General features: G+C 36.0%; 3 protein-coding genes across 3 annotated transcripts in view; 2 read left to right on the plus strand and 1 right to left on the minus strand.

Moving 5' to 3' along the window:
• On the plus strand, nucleotides 527-2313 carry LOC107635639 (60S ribosomal protein L23a). Its single transcript, XM_016339163.2, has 4 exons — nucleotides 527-628; nucleotides 840-887; nucleotides 1442-1808; nucleotides 2035-2313. The coding sequence occupies exons 2-4, from the start codon at nucleotides 872-874 to the stop codon at nucleotides 2117-2119; spliced, it is 468 nt and encodes a 155-aa protein (XP_016194649.1). The 5' UTR covers nucleotides 527-628; nucleotides 840-871; the 3' UTR covers nucleotides 2120-2313.
• On the minus strand, nucleotides 2586-5066 carry LOC107635638 (psbP-like protein 1, chloroplastic). Its single transcript, XM_016339161.2, has 7 exons — nucleotides 4902-5066; nucleotides 4715-4817; nucleotides 4169-4249; nucleotides 3839-4044; nucleotides 3591-3662; nucleotides 3080-3176; nucleotides 2586-2896 (listed from the first exon to the last, which is right to left on the minus strand). Exons 1-7 carry the CDS (start codon nucleotides 4962-4964, stop codon nucleotides 2793-2795), a joined length of 726 nt encoding a protein of 241 aa, XP_016194647.1. The 5' UTR covers nucleotides 4965-5066; the 3' UTR covers nucleotides 2586-2792.
• The window catches only part of LOC107635640 (ABC transporter B family member 6), a gene marked incomplete in the record, with an annotated part of 9288 nt that continues 1372 nt past the window's right edge, over nucleotides 6166-14081 (plus strand). The window contains 11 exon segments of the mRNA XM_016339164.2: nucleotides 6166-6941; nucleotides 8592-8646; nucleotides 8777-8952; nucleotides 9054-9254; nucleotides 9601-9860; nucleotides 9949-10259; nucleotides 10372-10592; nucleotides 10700-11040; nucleotides 11520-12307; nucleotides 12396-12637; nucleotides 13375-14081. Coding sequence (XP_016194650.1) covers nucleotides 6567-6941; nucleotides 8592-8646; nucleotides 8777-8952; nucleotides 9054-9254; nucleotides 9601-9860; nucleotides 9949-10259; nucleotides 10372-10592; nucleotides 10700-11040; nucleotides 11520-12307; nucleotides 12396-12637; nucleotides 13375-14081 — 3677 coding nt within the window.

Below are 14081 nucleotides of genomic sequence, written 5' to 3' on the forward strand. Positions count from 1 at the left end.
CAAATGATAAAAATATAAAAATTAATATTTTTATATTTTATTCAGTGATAAATTAAATATAAAAATAAAATAAATATTAAAAAATTTAATTTATCTTTATTTTTGATACAAAATTTAAAATAAAAAATATAATTATAAAAATTTAATAATAAAAATAATAAAAAAATAAAAAAATATATTTTCCTCCAGTATTTCAAAACACAATATCTTGTTTATATCTCATTTTGTATATGACTTAGTGTCCTTGTATGTATTGACTCGCACACTCGATAACGGAAAAATACGGTCTTTCATTCTTGTGGGTTTTTTTTTTTATACTTACGATATTCTTCAACCCGTAAGAGACTCCTGACACTGGACAAGTGAGCTGACTACTGTCGAACCCAAATTGGTTTGTGGGTTTTTTTGGTAAGGGTAGTTGAGATAGTTTTAAAAGGGCTTTGTTGGGGCTCATGGGCCATAGCCGCTCTCAACAACAGATTCGAACAGGGGCCCAAAACTCATGTTTCGGGTCACTGCGATGACAAGGTTATTCCCGTAATTTCGTGTTCTGTATAAATCTCGTATCCACGTAATGTTCACAAATCCAAAACCCTAATCTTCAGCAGCTGCACCAGCTCTTCCAACTGTAAGCTTTCTTACTTTCAACTGATTCAGATTCACATGCACTTACCTATACGATTTGTTATAGTCACCCATAAATTTTATTACTGAATCAGAGGAGCCATTGTTGAATTTGAATATTTGAAGTTCTCATTGATTTCTGTATTTTCCCTCTTTTTTAACCTTATTTTATGCTTTAACGGGTTTATTCAATTTATCGATATATGCATGTGCAGGAGCTTGTTAGAAGGGTAGCTGAGCGTTTGCAATGGCTCCCGCTAAGGGTAATTTCAAATTTAAACATTTTTTATTGGTTTTATTGTCCAAATTTTCATGTACATACTTTATCTTCCTTTTAATGTGCCTTTGTGTGTTTGTGCTAATGTTAATTGGTTGATTGTTATCCATTTTTTATTTTATTTTATTTTTTTGTTTGGTATTTGGTCAATAGGGCTCTGAGTTTTGAATTGTACATAACACTGATAAGTAACTTAGAATATGAATAAGTGAACCTAATTTACAGGACATGGATGTGCTCATTTCCTTGGTTTGTACCTGAACTAATGATAACCATTTTATAATTTCTTATACTTTTCTCTTTAGACTTGTTTCTGGAGTATTTGCTGAGACATTGGCAAACAATTTCTTAGTTTTGTGTATACTGTGATTTGCACTATGTTCAGCACTCATCTTGACAGATTCCCCAATGTGTTATATAAGCTTGACAATACAGTAGTTTAGTGCATTATTTTTATAAACGTCGATTTAGCGGTATAGGAGCAAATATTGGAAATCATTTTAAAATAGTGAATCTAACAAGATTGTTGTTCTTGTGTAGCTGATAATACCAAAAAGGCTGATCCCAAAGCTCAGGCTTTGAAGGCAGCCAAGGCTGTTAAATCAGGTGGCAAAGTCTTTAAAAAGAAAGCTAATAAGATCAGGACCAAAGTCACATTTCACCGACCAAAGACACTCAAGAAGGACAGGAACCCTAAGTATCCTCGCATCAGTGCACCACCAAGAAACAAGTTGGACCATTATCAGATTCTTAAGTTTCCTCTTACCACAGAGTCTGCAATGAAGAAGATTGAGGATAACAACACACTGGTTTTCATTGTTGACCTCCGTGCTGACAAAAAGAAGATTAAAGATGCCGTCAAGAAAATGTATGATATTCAGGCCAAGAAAGTTAATACTTTGATCAGGTAACGGGCAAGACAAAGCATTTCAATTCTGCTACATGTAAACTTTGCTAGTTGCTGTTTTCGAGCATCCTTAGAATTAATACAATACTAATATTAATCATTTATATGTCAATGTTACAAGATTGTGTTTCTTATGTTAATCGAATGCAGACTGCTTCGTTGTGTGGATTATAATATTTGGGTGTGTTATAATGTTTTAACAAACTTTTCATTTCCTTGTATGCAGGCCGGACGGAACGAAGAAAGCCTATGTGAGGTTGACTCCGGATTACGACGCTTTGGATGTAGCCAACAAAATTGGCATAATCTAAGTTGTGCTGCTTTATTTGAGAAAAGTCCATCAATGGTTGCTTAGATAGTTGTTCTTGTTATACATGCCCCTTTTGCTAGGACTTTGTTATCCATATGTATCAACTAAAGAATTGTCTATTCAATTTTGGGAGTTGTTTTATGAACTCAATTTTATACCATGGCAATCTGTTCTTGATCGACTTTTTGATTTTCACTCTTAGTGTTTAATTTGCAGCATAAGGTGCTTTGCCTTGTATGGTAGATTTAGATTTAGTAACAGGTTTTATTGGTCCAATAATATTGGATGAAAAAGTTATTTTGATTATGCCTAACTGAAACCGTTATATTAGCCACGTATTTGTATCACAATTTCAGAAAGTTATAATTAGGACAAGCCAAATAGGGAATGTGTGGTTCTGATGTAAAATATTCCATGAAATTATTATCAGTTATAACAATAGAAATGAATAAAATGCAAAGCACCAATTTATCTGAAATTCGATTTTTTTTTTGTTTATCCTTTTGGGGAACAAATAATAGTTATATTTTGTTCTTTTTGTACAATGCATTGCTCAATTCAGCATACACTATTTGTAATAAGCAAAATCGACACTGAACTCTCCAAAATGAACATTCTCGCTTATAGAAGAGTTCTTTATCTCTAATACAAAATGGTTATAAATGGTGATATTATCAAACATTGAAAATCTTGAAGGAATCTATAACTGTCTGCAGTCTGTCCTTCATCTTCCCCCATCTTCTCTCATTTGCTCCTGTGGTCAATGTGTAAAATTTACCTGCAATGTTTAACAACTCAAGAGTGTGTTCAAAAGAATTTAACTCAATAGCACAAGGAACAAAATCATATGATGTTATAGTTAATAATGAATCTAATTGTTCTTCACCACTCAATAGTGTTTCCTCTATTTTATGGTCACTCACACTTTTTGGCACATTCAAAAGTAAGGATCCAACCATACCATTGCCAATGGAAACTGTGCTAAGAGCATGCCGAGTATAGTTCGGAGCTTGCGCTATGAACTCGAATCGATAATATGCTTTTCCATCAATATCTTGCTGTAACATCAAAAGATGGTGCATGCTATGATCAGTGTTTTGTAGTTGTTGTATAAATATATATAAGAGCTCAAACCCCAAAAGTTAGAAAGAAATGAATGAATGAGTCTTATGACAAAGAAATATGATGACAACATAAAAGTGTGTTAGAAAATTTTCATTTAGCAAGATCTCATATCATTCATGGACAAATTCCATAAGAATCATGTGACAAATATACTGGCTTCAACTTGCATAAAAAATTTACTGACTGATGGGATTGAATGGAATCCAAAATTTCCAATGGCAGTAAAGGAACTGATAATATTTTACTACTTCAAATAACTATATATCCTCAGTAAAGTTTGATATTCAAAATGAAATGAAACTAGCAGAACATAACAAAGGAAGAGAATTCATAGCTGAACAACAAACCTCTGTTGCCTCAATTATCTTTGTTTTCTGGGTTGGAGGAGCCAAAACCTTCTTGATTAGAGTTTCACCAACCTACAAAACAAACTAAAAGGAATAACTCCTTTCGTTCGGTTCAAGATATCAAAATAAGAGAAGGCCTAAACAGTTTCTTCCGATTGTTTCTAAATTTGGTAACTGTTTGTCGGTTGGTTGTGTATTTCATTATAGTTCTATAAACACAATGCAACTTGCACTGATACAAGGCAAACCTGTTGAGGGGACCCGAATTCTCGAATATCCTGTTTGCCGGTTGGGATCATATTTACACTAACACTTTCAAGGGGTTCGATGACATCTTTGAACACCTTATCTTGACCTTCAATCACTACTTCCTGCCATCCAAAAGGGTAGAGAAATTGGTATCCGTCTTTCTTATCCAATACCGGCAGATACCCTTTCTTATTTTCTGCAGCAACTGAGCAATATCAAGCGTAAATCCACGATATATCAGGCATCGGCATTTAGGTAAGTTAAGAGGTGAAGAAAATGCAATTACTTCCAACATATGGAAAACTCAACTGCTTAAAATGCAATCTTACAGGAGTATGAATGTTGGTTGAACAAAAAAACCAAAGGGGTTGTAGAACCAATGGCGATTACTTGACGCCTTCCAGGTCTATCTGCCAAACCGTCACAAGAGATTAGACAAAGATTATACCAATTCAGAATTCATAAAATCTTCTACCTAAGTTCCCTATCATGCTATGCTAAGTTTTCTTGAAGAAAAATAAACAAAATCCTACTTCTCACTACAGTCCATATTGACATTGTTATTAGGCATTTGGTTTGTACGAAAAATCGACATCACCTTTCTAAACTACACCTTAATCTAGTGTTTTCATTGATTAGAAAATCATAAAAGGAGAAATTGTTGGCAGACACAAGTTCATTGAGCTCCTTGCATACCCTTTTAGAAGTTAAAAAAAAAAAAGACAGCAAGATAGTGCCAATGATGAAAAACAAACAGATTAATTCTAAAGTTCAAGTCACAATAAAATGTATACTATACACTAAACACTACACACTATACACTATACAACATTTTATGAAATAATGATAGCTGTGAAAGGGAGACAAAAATTGACCTTGGGAAAGTGACCCTGTTGAATTAGATTGTGATGGAACTTGTGCAGCTTTGACAATGAAAGAAATGCTCTCTCTTCTAGAGGAACGAGAAGCACCATGCTTCTGTAACAAGCACAAATTAAAAGAGATTGAATCAAACTACAAAGCTAAAACATATGAAAGAGAGAAAGAGAGAGGATGGTGTACCTGAGGGAAAGAATTATGGAAGAGGGTTTGGTGAAGTGTAGGAGAATTCTGGAGGGAAGCCATTGTTATTATGGCTTTGGAAAATGCAAAGAGAAAGTGAAACTAGTGTTGTTTGATTCTTAATGCATTCTATCTTTGTGGTGGAGGAGAACCCTTGTGACTTGGACTTATCCTTTTATGCTATAGTGTGTTAGTGTCCATGTGGATGTTCCATATCTTAGGCTAGGCTGTGTTTGTTTACAGAGCCAGGACATTGAGATAGGGACTCAACAACACAAAATTGTGTTTGGCAGAAGAGACATAGACAGAAATAATGTGTCAAAAGACACTGAATTAGTGTATTTTGTGTCCATCTTGACAGGAAGGACACGGAGACACTAACAAAGATATAACTTATTTTTCATTTTTTCTTTCATTATTCTTGTTAACTTTTCATAATTATATTTTTTTATTATTATATTTTTCATCTCAAATTTTTTGAATAAAAAAAACTGAGAATAAATTAAATTTTTATAATTTGTTCTAGTTTATCACCAAACAAAATACAAGAACATAAAATTTTGTGTCTTTGTCTCTTATGTCTTCTTCTCAATGTCTTGTTCTGTCATGTTCTGAGAAACAAACGTAGCCATATTTACTTCTCTTTTTTCCTTTGGGAATATGTAATATGTAATTTAGACATTTAGTACAAAACAAAGTACTAGGTAAAGTGTGTTCATGTTGTTGAAAAACATAACAATCACTAAAGTAGTCAAGTTTTGAGATGAAATAGTTCATGCTGAAAAAATTTCATTAAAATACTTTATTAGACTTTAATAATAGTATTTAAATATTAATGATAAGAAAAAAAATTAATTAAATTCATTTTTTATTTATTAAAATAAAATTTAAAAATTTCTACTAAAATTAACTAAATCCAAAAAATAAAATAAAAGACTTTAAGAGAAACTTTTGTAATTAAACGAAAGTCCCATTAAATTCATTTCATTCCAACGATTGGCGAGGGGTCCATTCGTAATTTCAACACCAACTTAACCACCAGCATTGACTACAATTTTACCAAAATGTCCCTCGTCCAATTTTTCCAGCTCCGCATACATAACATCGCCGTCACAACGCACACTCACTGCATGACTGTATCTATGTGTCAAAAAAAGCAAAAAAAGTAAAATAAAAAGGAAAAAACAGAAAAGCTCATGAAACAAAACAAATTAATTAATTAATAATTATTATAAAAACAAATATTAATAAAAATAGGTGGCAAAGATGAAAAAGAAAACGTTTCATTAAGCGTATCGACGCCGGCGTTTGACCGTTAAACCTAAAAGAAGAAAAGGGAAAAAATCCCCAAAAGAAGAAGAAGAAGAAGAAGAAGAAGAACGAGGAGAGAGAGAAAGAGAGAGTTCACAAATTTCGCGTGTTATCATATTTCTCCCAAAAACCGTTATCGACGGAGCATTTCCTCCGCGCACCGCCACCTGAGGAGGCCGATAAGAATACGGCGACGGCGGTGCCGGCAAAAAGCCAGGACGACGTCGTTCGCCGGAAGAGAAGAACGAAAAAGAGAATACATAAACTGAAATAAGTTTGCAGGATTTTTATTTTTTGGATTTTCCCATTTCCTTTGCGTGGATCTGAGAGTTTTTGTGTTTCGGAGAGAGGCGGATGATGGTTTCGAGAGGATTGTTCGGTTGGTCCCCGCCGCACGTGCAACCTCTGACGCCAGTTTCGGAGGTTTCGGAGCCGCCGGAGTCTCCGTCGCCGTACCTTGACCCTGGCGCCGAGACCTCCGCGTCGCAGCAGCAGGTGGAGGTCGATGAGGAGATTGAGGAGCCGGAGGAGGTCGAGCCTCCGCCGGCGGCGGTTCCTTTCTCGAGGCTCTTCGCCTGCGCTGACCGGTTCGACTGGTTCCTCATGGCTGCTGGTTCGGTCGCCGCCGCAGCTCACGGCGCCGCCCTCGTCGTTTACCTGCACTATTTCGCGAAGATCATACATGTGCTGGTGGAACCTAAGCACGAGCTGTTTCACAGGTTCAATGAGGTTAGATCGTCTTTTCTATCTGCAAAACCCTATTTCTCTCTCTCTCCCTCTCTCAATTTGGTTTTTCGGATAATGCTTTTAATTGAGGTTGAACGTGAACATGTGTTTGAAGCTTGAATTAATATTTATTCGTTGAAATTGTGGAATGGCTTTGTTGTTAGCTGGACTTGGCATGTAGGTTTTCACTTCTGATAATTTGGTTAAAGTTGATTGAGGAAGTTATACTGAAGCAGTAGGCTATGTATACATTAAACTGTGTCTTCAATTTGGTGGTGGTTGTTGTTCTTGCTGCTGATGCTGCAGCAACATTAGGTAGGGGGCTAGCTAGGGGCTGTGCAACCTGATGTACACTATTAATATTTTCTGTTTTCATGTTGGCAAGAAACTGGGTGTCTTGAAAACTTCTGCTTGCCAGATTCTCTAGAACATTGGACCATTGATTCTGATTGTTGGTGGAATTAATTGGACAGTCAAGTGCTCAAGGAAATAATCCGGTTATGCTGAGTTTGCCGTGGCCTTGCTCATTCTCGCTTCTCTTTCTTTTTTTGTTGGTGGTGCTGCTACTACACAAACTCCTTATTTTCATATTTACACTTGTAGCATTGAATTGGTGCAAAGTAGCATTGGGTAATTGCACAGTTTATTTTTTATTGAGGTTCTTCACTGTGTGTAGGCTGTATGCAACTGTACATTATAAGGTTAGATTGTTTAGTATTTTGAGATATTTTTGCCTATCCTTTTATAGTAATTCACAAATAGTGTCCTCAGATTATTGAGTCTTTGTGTATGTGTGTTATATGTAGTTTCACACCTACTGCTGGTTCAAGTTAAACTCAATGAGTTGATACAGGAACAAGCTGACATTAGTTGGTTGAGTTTTGGAGCTTGCCACGTGAAATGTCTGACATAAGGGATGAGCTTTGAAAGTGCCCTCCCCTCTATATCACCTTCCTGACCATTTAATTACAGTGCATCAACTTTGCTAAACTCATGAATATAAGGATGGAAACATGGTTTGGATTTAACGGATTTGGGTTTGCTGGGTGAATTGATAAGGAAGTTCAATTTCAGGTGATATGGATAAGTTTAAAAAATAACGAAAGGCAGGATGGTTTATTGGAGAGGTCTTGGCATCACACTTCATATCTAGGGTTTGATAGCATACATGGGTACATAACTTGGAAGTGTGCAATTAGATGCCATAATTCATAAAAATGACAATCCCTTTATATTGTTACATTATTCTAAATAGGGCATCCTGCCTCCCATACCTCTTAACCCTCCATGGGTAAGATATGAATTCCAAATCCTTTGAAGATTTGAACATCGTGCTATTCTAGAAAAGATATCAAAATGGGAGTAGGACCCAATTTCAGCTAAATAACGTGTTGAACCCCAAGTAACAACAGCCTTGTCTTGTTTTGCTGGTTAGAGTCGGCTTAAGAATAGAACAGTGTTGGACAAAACATTTAACTAGAAGTTTTGTTCCTTGATAGAGCTTCCTGAATCATGTGCTCTTGTTGTCTTTATTTGAAAAGAGGAAATTTCAAAGAAGGAACTATGTTCAGTTTTGTGTGAGCTTGGGGTATAGAATTTGGAAGATGTCAACAGTGAACTTCTGCTAACTTATCTCTTTTGTTTCCCATGCAGCTTGCTTTAACCATTGTTTATATTGCCGCGGGAGTTTTTGCAGCTGGTTGGATTGGTAAAAGTTAAATGTTTATCGAACTTAATATGAGAAATGTGTTTCATTAGACAGCCTTCTAGTTTTCTGTATAGTATACTAATGTTTTTTTCCTCTCTCCTTTTTTAAAAAACTGTGTTTTGGGTTATAGAGGTTTCTTGCTGGATTTTGACTGGAGAACGGCAGACTGCTGTCATAAGGTCAAAATATGTTCAAGTGTTACTAAATCAAGATATGAGCTTTTTTGATACTTATGGAAATAATGGAGACATTGTAAGTCAAGTTTTGAGTGATGTGCTGCTTATTCAGTCTGCCCTTAGTGAAAAAGTATGTCTTCCTTGATTATGCACATATTCATTTAACTAATTTGCTGAGAATTCTCTATAAGTCTTCTTTAATACTTTTATTTGTGTGTGGTGATGATACAGGTTGGAAATTATATTCACAATATGGCTACGTTCTTCAGTGGTCTTGTCATTGGACTCATAAATTGTTGGCAGATTGCTCTGATAACGTTAGCAACAGGTCCGTTTATTGTTGCTGCTGGAGGAATATCAAATATATTCCTCCACCGACTTGCAGAGAATATTCAAGATGCATATGCTGAAGCGGCTAGCATTGCCGAACAGGTTAGTTTTTGTATCTAACTCTGCCTTTATATTGAATAAAATGTTTTCCTCCTTTTGGGGGATGTTTTTGTAATGAAGTTGGAATCTGTTAACAAATATCAGTGTTATCCAAAAAAGTAAAATAGTTGTCTCCATGGAATCCATATGTTGATTGTACATGGAGGAGTTTGAAGTTCACTTCACTTCTATAGTTTGAAAGGAAATGGATATGAATGGTTTTGTTTTTAAAATCAGATATGCTTCAGTTTTTGTCCTTACTTTATTTTTATTGTTTTCATTTTGAAGAGTAAAGAAGGGTGAATTTATCTTTTAGTGTTCTCAGTGTGGATAATTTCATGTGATGCAGGCAGTTTCGTATGTAAGGACATTGTATGCATTCACAAATGAAACATTGGCCAAGTATTCCTATGCAACATCACTGCAAGCTACTCTTAGATATGGTATATTAATAAGTCTTGTTCAAGGGCTTGGTCTTGGATTTACATATGGGCTTGCAATATGTTCTTGTGCATTGCAACTCTGGGTTGGAAGGTTCTTGGTTATACATGAAAAAGCACATGGTGGTGAAATTATAACAGCCCTGTTTGCTGTAATTCTAAGTGGCTTGTGAGTATCATTCCCTACTTTATATTTTCGTTATATTTATATCCTAATCATTTTACATATAACTTTTTACTTTTGTTTCTTTCTCAAGGGGATTGAATCAAGCAGCAACAAACTTCTACTCTTTTGATCAGGGGAGAATTGCTGCTTATAGATTATTTGAGATGATAAGCCGGTCATCCTCATCTGATGATCATGACGGCATTACTCCTGATTCTGTGCAAGGAAATATAGAGTTTCGGAATGTTTATTTCAGCTATCTGTCTCGTCCTGAAATCCCTATCTTGAGTGGATTTTATCTTAGTGTACCTGCTAAGAAAGCTGTGGCTCTTGTTGGCAGAAATGGCTCTGGGAAAAGTAGTATTATTCCACTAATGGAGCGTTTCTATGATCCTACATTAGGTAATCATTTTACCTCTGATATTGTATAATTGCATTTTTGCTATTCATTAAAAGCATATATTAGTCATTTGCAGATTTAAGTTGACATCATAATTACTGATCCATGGTTCAGGGGAAGTTCTTCTAGATGGAGAAAACATCAAGAACTTGAAACTTGAATGGCTTAGGAGCCAAATAGGACTAGTCACCCAGGAGCCTGCTTTGCTTAGTTTGAGTATAAGAGATAATATTGCTTATGGGAGGGATGCCACCATGGATCAAATTGAAGAGGCTGCTAAAATAGCTCATGCACATACATTTATCAGCTCATTGGAGAAAGGTTATTACACACAGGTGAGGCTTGATTGACATGATTATGCCTATGGCTGTTGTGTTTTATTTTCAGTTTGTTCCTTGTTTGTGACCAAGTGGTATTTCCAAAACCTGGGTACCTGTCTCAGGTTGGCAGGGCTGGTCTGGCTTTGACTGAAGAGCAAAAAATAAAACTTTCTATTGCTAGAGCTGTGCTTTTAAATCCATCAATTCTTCTACTTGATGAGGTTACTGGTGGTCTTGATTTTGAGGCTGAGAGGGCTGTTCAGGGGGCTTTGGACCTACTTATGTTGGGACGCTCAACAATAATAATTGCTCGACGGCTTAGTCTCATAAGGAATGCTGATTATATCGCTGTTATGGAGGAAGGTCAACTTGTTGAAATGGGTACTCATGATGAATTATTGTCCTTGGATGGCTTATATGCAGAGCTTCTTCGATGTGAAGAGGCAGCAAAACTTCCCAAGAGGTCCAATACTAGAACAAATCATCCTCCTTCCTTTGACATGCATTATTTATTTATATATTTTCCAGACCCTGCGTAATGTGGGATGCTTTGCACTAGACTGCCCTTTTATTTGTTTTCCAAAATTTAATACGCGATGGTAATGACTGGAGTTAGTTAAGAAAATGATTTTACTACGATAGCAAACTAACAATAGTGATAAGAGTAATGATTGAGAGTCCTAATTCATCCTCCTAATACTTAAATGAATAAGAATTCAAATATAAATGTTATTTCTTGAAAAGGTAAAAAAAGATAAAAATTCAAAACTTTCTTTATTTAGAAATTAGGAAGATAAGTTAGGACTCCTAATCATTTTTCATCTTTAGTGCATTCAACTACTGCTGAACTGCAATATTTAATATTTTATATTTTGAATGTTGTGCAAAATTTCCCAGCAGGTATGTATCATGCTCACTATTTTTTCCAAAATACTAATCCAGGATGCCTGTTCGAAATTACAAGGAGACTGCAGCGTTTCAAATTGAGAAGGATTCTTCAGCAAGTCATAGCTTCAAGGAACCATCCTCCCCTAAAATGTTGAAGTCACCTTCTCTTCAAAGAGTATCTAATGTATCCCGCCCTCCAGACGGAACCTTTAACTTGCTTGAATCTCCAAAGGCCCGGAGCCCACCACCTGAGAAGATGGTGGAAAATGGTCAGGCCCTTGATGGAGCAGATAAGGAGCCATCAATAAGAAGGCAGGATAGTTTTGAGATGAGACTTCCAGAGTTACCCAAGCTTGATGTGCAGTCTCTGCATCGTCAAAAATCAAATGGTTCTGACCCAGAATCTCCTGTTTCTCCCCTTTTAACATCTGATCCCAAGAGTGAACGCTCTCATTCGCAGACTTTTAGTAGAACGCAGAGTTACTCTGATGATCTTTCAGCTGAAAAGAGAAAATTGAAGGATACAAGGCATCAAAAACCACCATCACTTAGGAAGCTTGCTGAGCTTAGCTTCGCTGAGTGGCTTTATGCTGTGTTAGGAAGCATAGGTGCTGCTATCTTTGGTTCTTTCAATCCTCTTCTTGCTTATGTAATTGGCCTTGTGGTGACAGCTTACTATAATATTGATAAAGAACATCACTTACGATGGGAGGTAAACAAGTGGTGTTTGGCCATTGGCTGCATGGGTATTGTGACAGTAATTGCCAACTTTTTACAGCATTTCTACTTTGGTATCATGGGGGAGAAAATGACAGAAAGGGTTAGGAGAATGATGTTCTCAGGTGCACTAATCCTCCTCTATGCCTTATTTTCCTGTTTTAAAAATCTGGAATTATGAGCAGTACTTAACCTGTTTCTATTATATGGCAGCCATGCTTCGCAATGAAGTTGGGTGGTTTGATGATGAGGAAAACAGTGCTGACAATTTATCCATGCGATTGGCCAATGATGCTACTTTTGTACGAGCTGCTTTTAGCAATAGGCTGTCTATATTTATTCAGGACAGTGCTGCAATTATTGTTGGTCTTCTGATTGGTGCCTTGCTGCACTGGCGGTTAGCACTTGTGGCTTTTGCAACCCTTCCAATTCTCTGTGTTGCTGCAATTGCCCAGGTATTCACTTGCACTTTTTTTCAAATATATCTCTCAATGGTTGGTTTGAACTTCCATCATGTCAATGGTATCTTTGCAAATTTTTCCTCTAACGAAATCCAGTGATTTTGGTATTTTATAATTTATAGAAAATTAATCACAAATTTCAGAATATGAATGAAACATGATCTATAGATTCTAGTCTCAAATTGTGCTGATGGCCTTCTTTCTTTCTTTATTTTTTTTTCCATTCGGTTCATTCTTTACAAACTAGGTTTATAATATTTGAGTGGCTAATAGTAATAATAGGTATAAATGTATGAACTGTGTCAGGTATTCAAATCCAATCCAATTTGAACCAATTTGTTGCATTTATTCATTGCAGCATCAATGTTTTACATGGTTGAGTGGTAGTTTACATTTTACACTTGTGTGGTTGGGTTCATTGTCAGTCTTGAATGATTTTTTATTTTGACCTTGGTGAATATTAATTTGTTTTTACTAGTTGATGGACCTTCTCTGGAAAAGTTAGAGGTACAACAGGATGTATTGGAAATGTAAAAAAAAAAAGTGTTATATATTCAATAACTTTTAGTTAAACATTTTTTTATGGTGTTCTTAACATGTGCTCTTAGGGTACAAGATAGCGAAACCCTATAAATTTAATAAAGCTGTCTAAGAATAATAGCACGGTAGTTTATCTGCTTTAATTTTTTCAAAACATACAACTAATGAACAGCCTGTTTTGGATATTGCAGAAGATGTGGCTTGCTGGATTTTCAAGGGGCATACAGGAAATGCATAGAAAGGCATCTTTGGTTCTTGAAGATGCAGTTAGAAACATTTACACTGTTGTTGCATTTTGTGCTGGTAATAAGGTAATGGAACTTTATAGGCTGCAGTTGAAGAAAATATTTAGGAAGAGCTTTCTTCATGGGATGGCAATCGGTTTTGCATTTGGCTTTTCACAGTTCCTACTTTTTGCTTGTAATGCCCTTCTACTTTGGTACACTGGGAGATGTGTAAAACATGGTTATGTGCAACTATCTACTGCACTCAAGGAGTATATGGTTTTCTCATTTGCGACATTTGCGCTTGTAGAGCCTTTTGGATTGGCTCCTTACATCCTTAAACGACGGAAGTCTCTCATATCAGTGTTTGATATCATAGATCGTGTGCCTAAAATTGATCCTGATGATAGCTCAGCATTGAAGCCACCCAATGTACATGGAAGAATTGAGTTAAAAAATGTTGATTTCTGTTACCCAACTCGTCCAGAAGTTTTGGTATTGAGCAATTTTAGTCTCAAAGTCAATGGTGGGCAAACGGTTGCTATTGTGGGAGTTTCTGGGTCAGGAAAGAGCACTATTATATCTTTGATTGAGAGGTTTTATGATCCAGTTTCTGGCCAAGTTTTACTTGATGGAAGGGATTTGAAGGTATACAACTTGAGATGGCTGAGGAG

Source organism: Arachis ipaensis, chromosome B04, assembly GCF_000816755.2.
Source record: "Arachis ipaensis cultivar K30076 chromosome B04, Araip1.1, whole genome shotgun sequence".
NCBI classification, from domain to species: domain Eukaryota; kingdom Viridiplantae; phylum Streptophyta; class Magnoliopsida; order Fabales; family Fabaceae; genus Arachis; species Arachis ipaensis.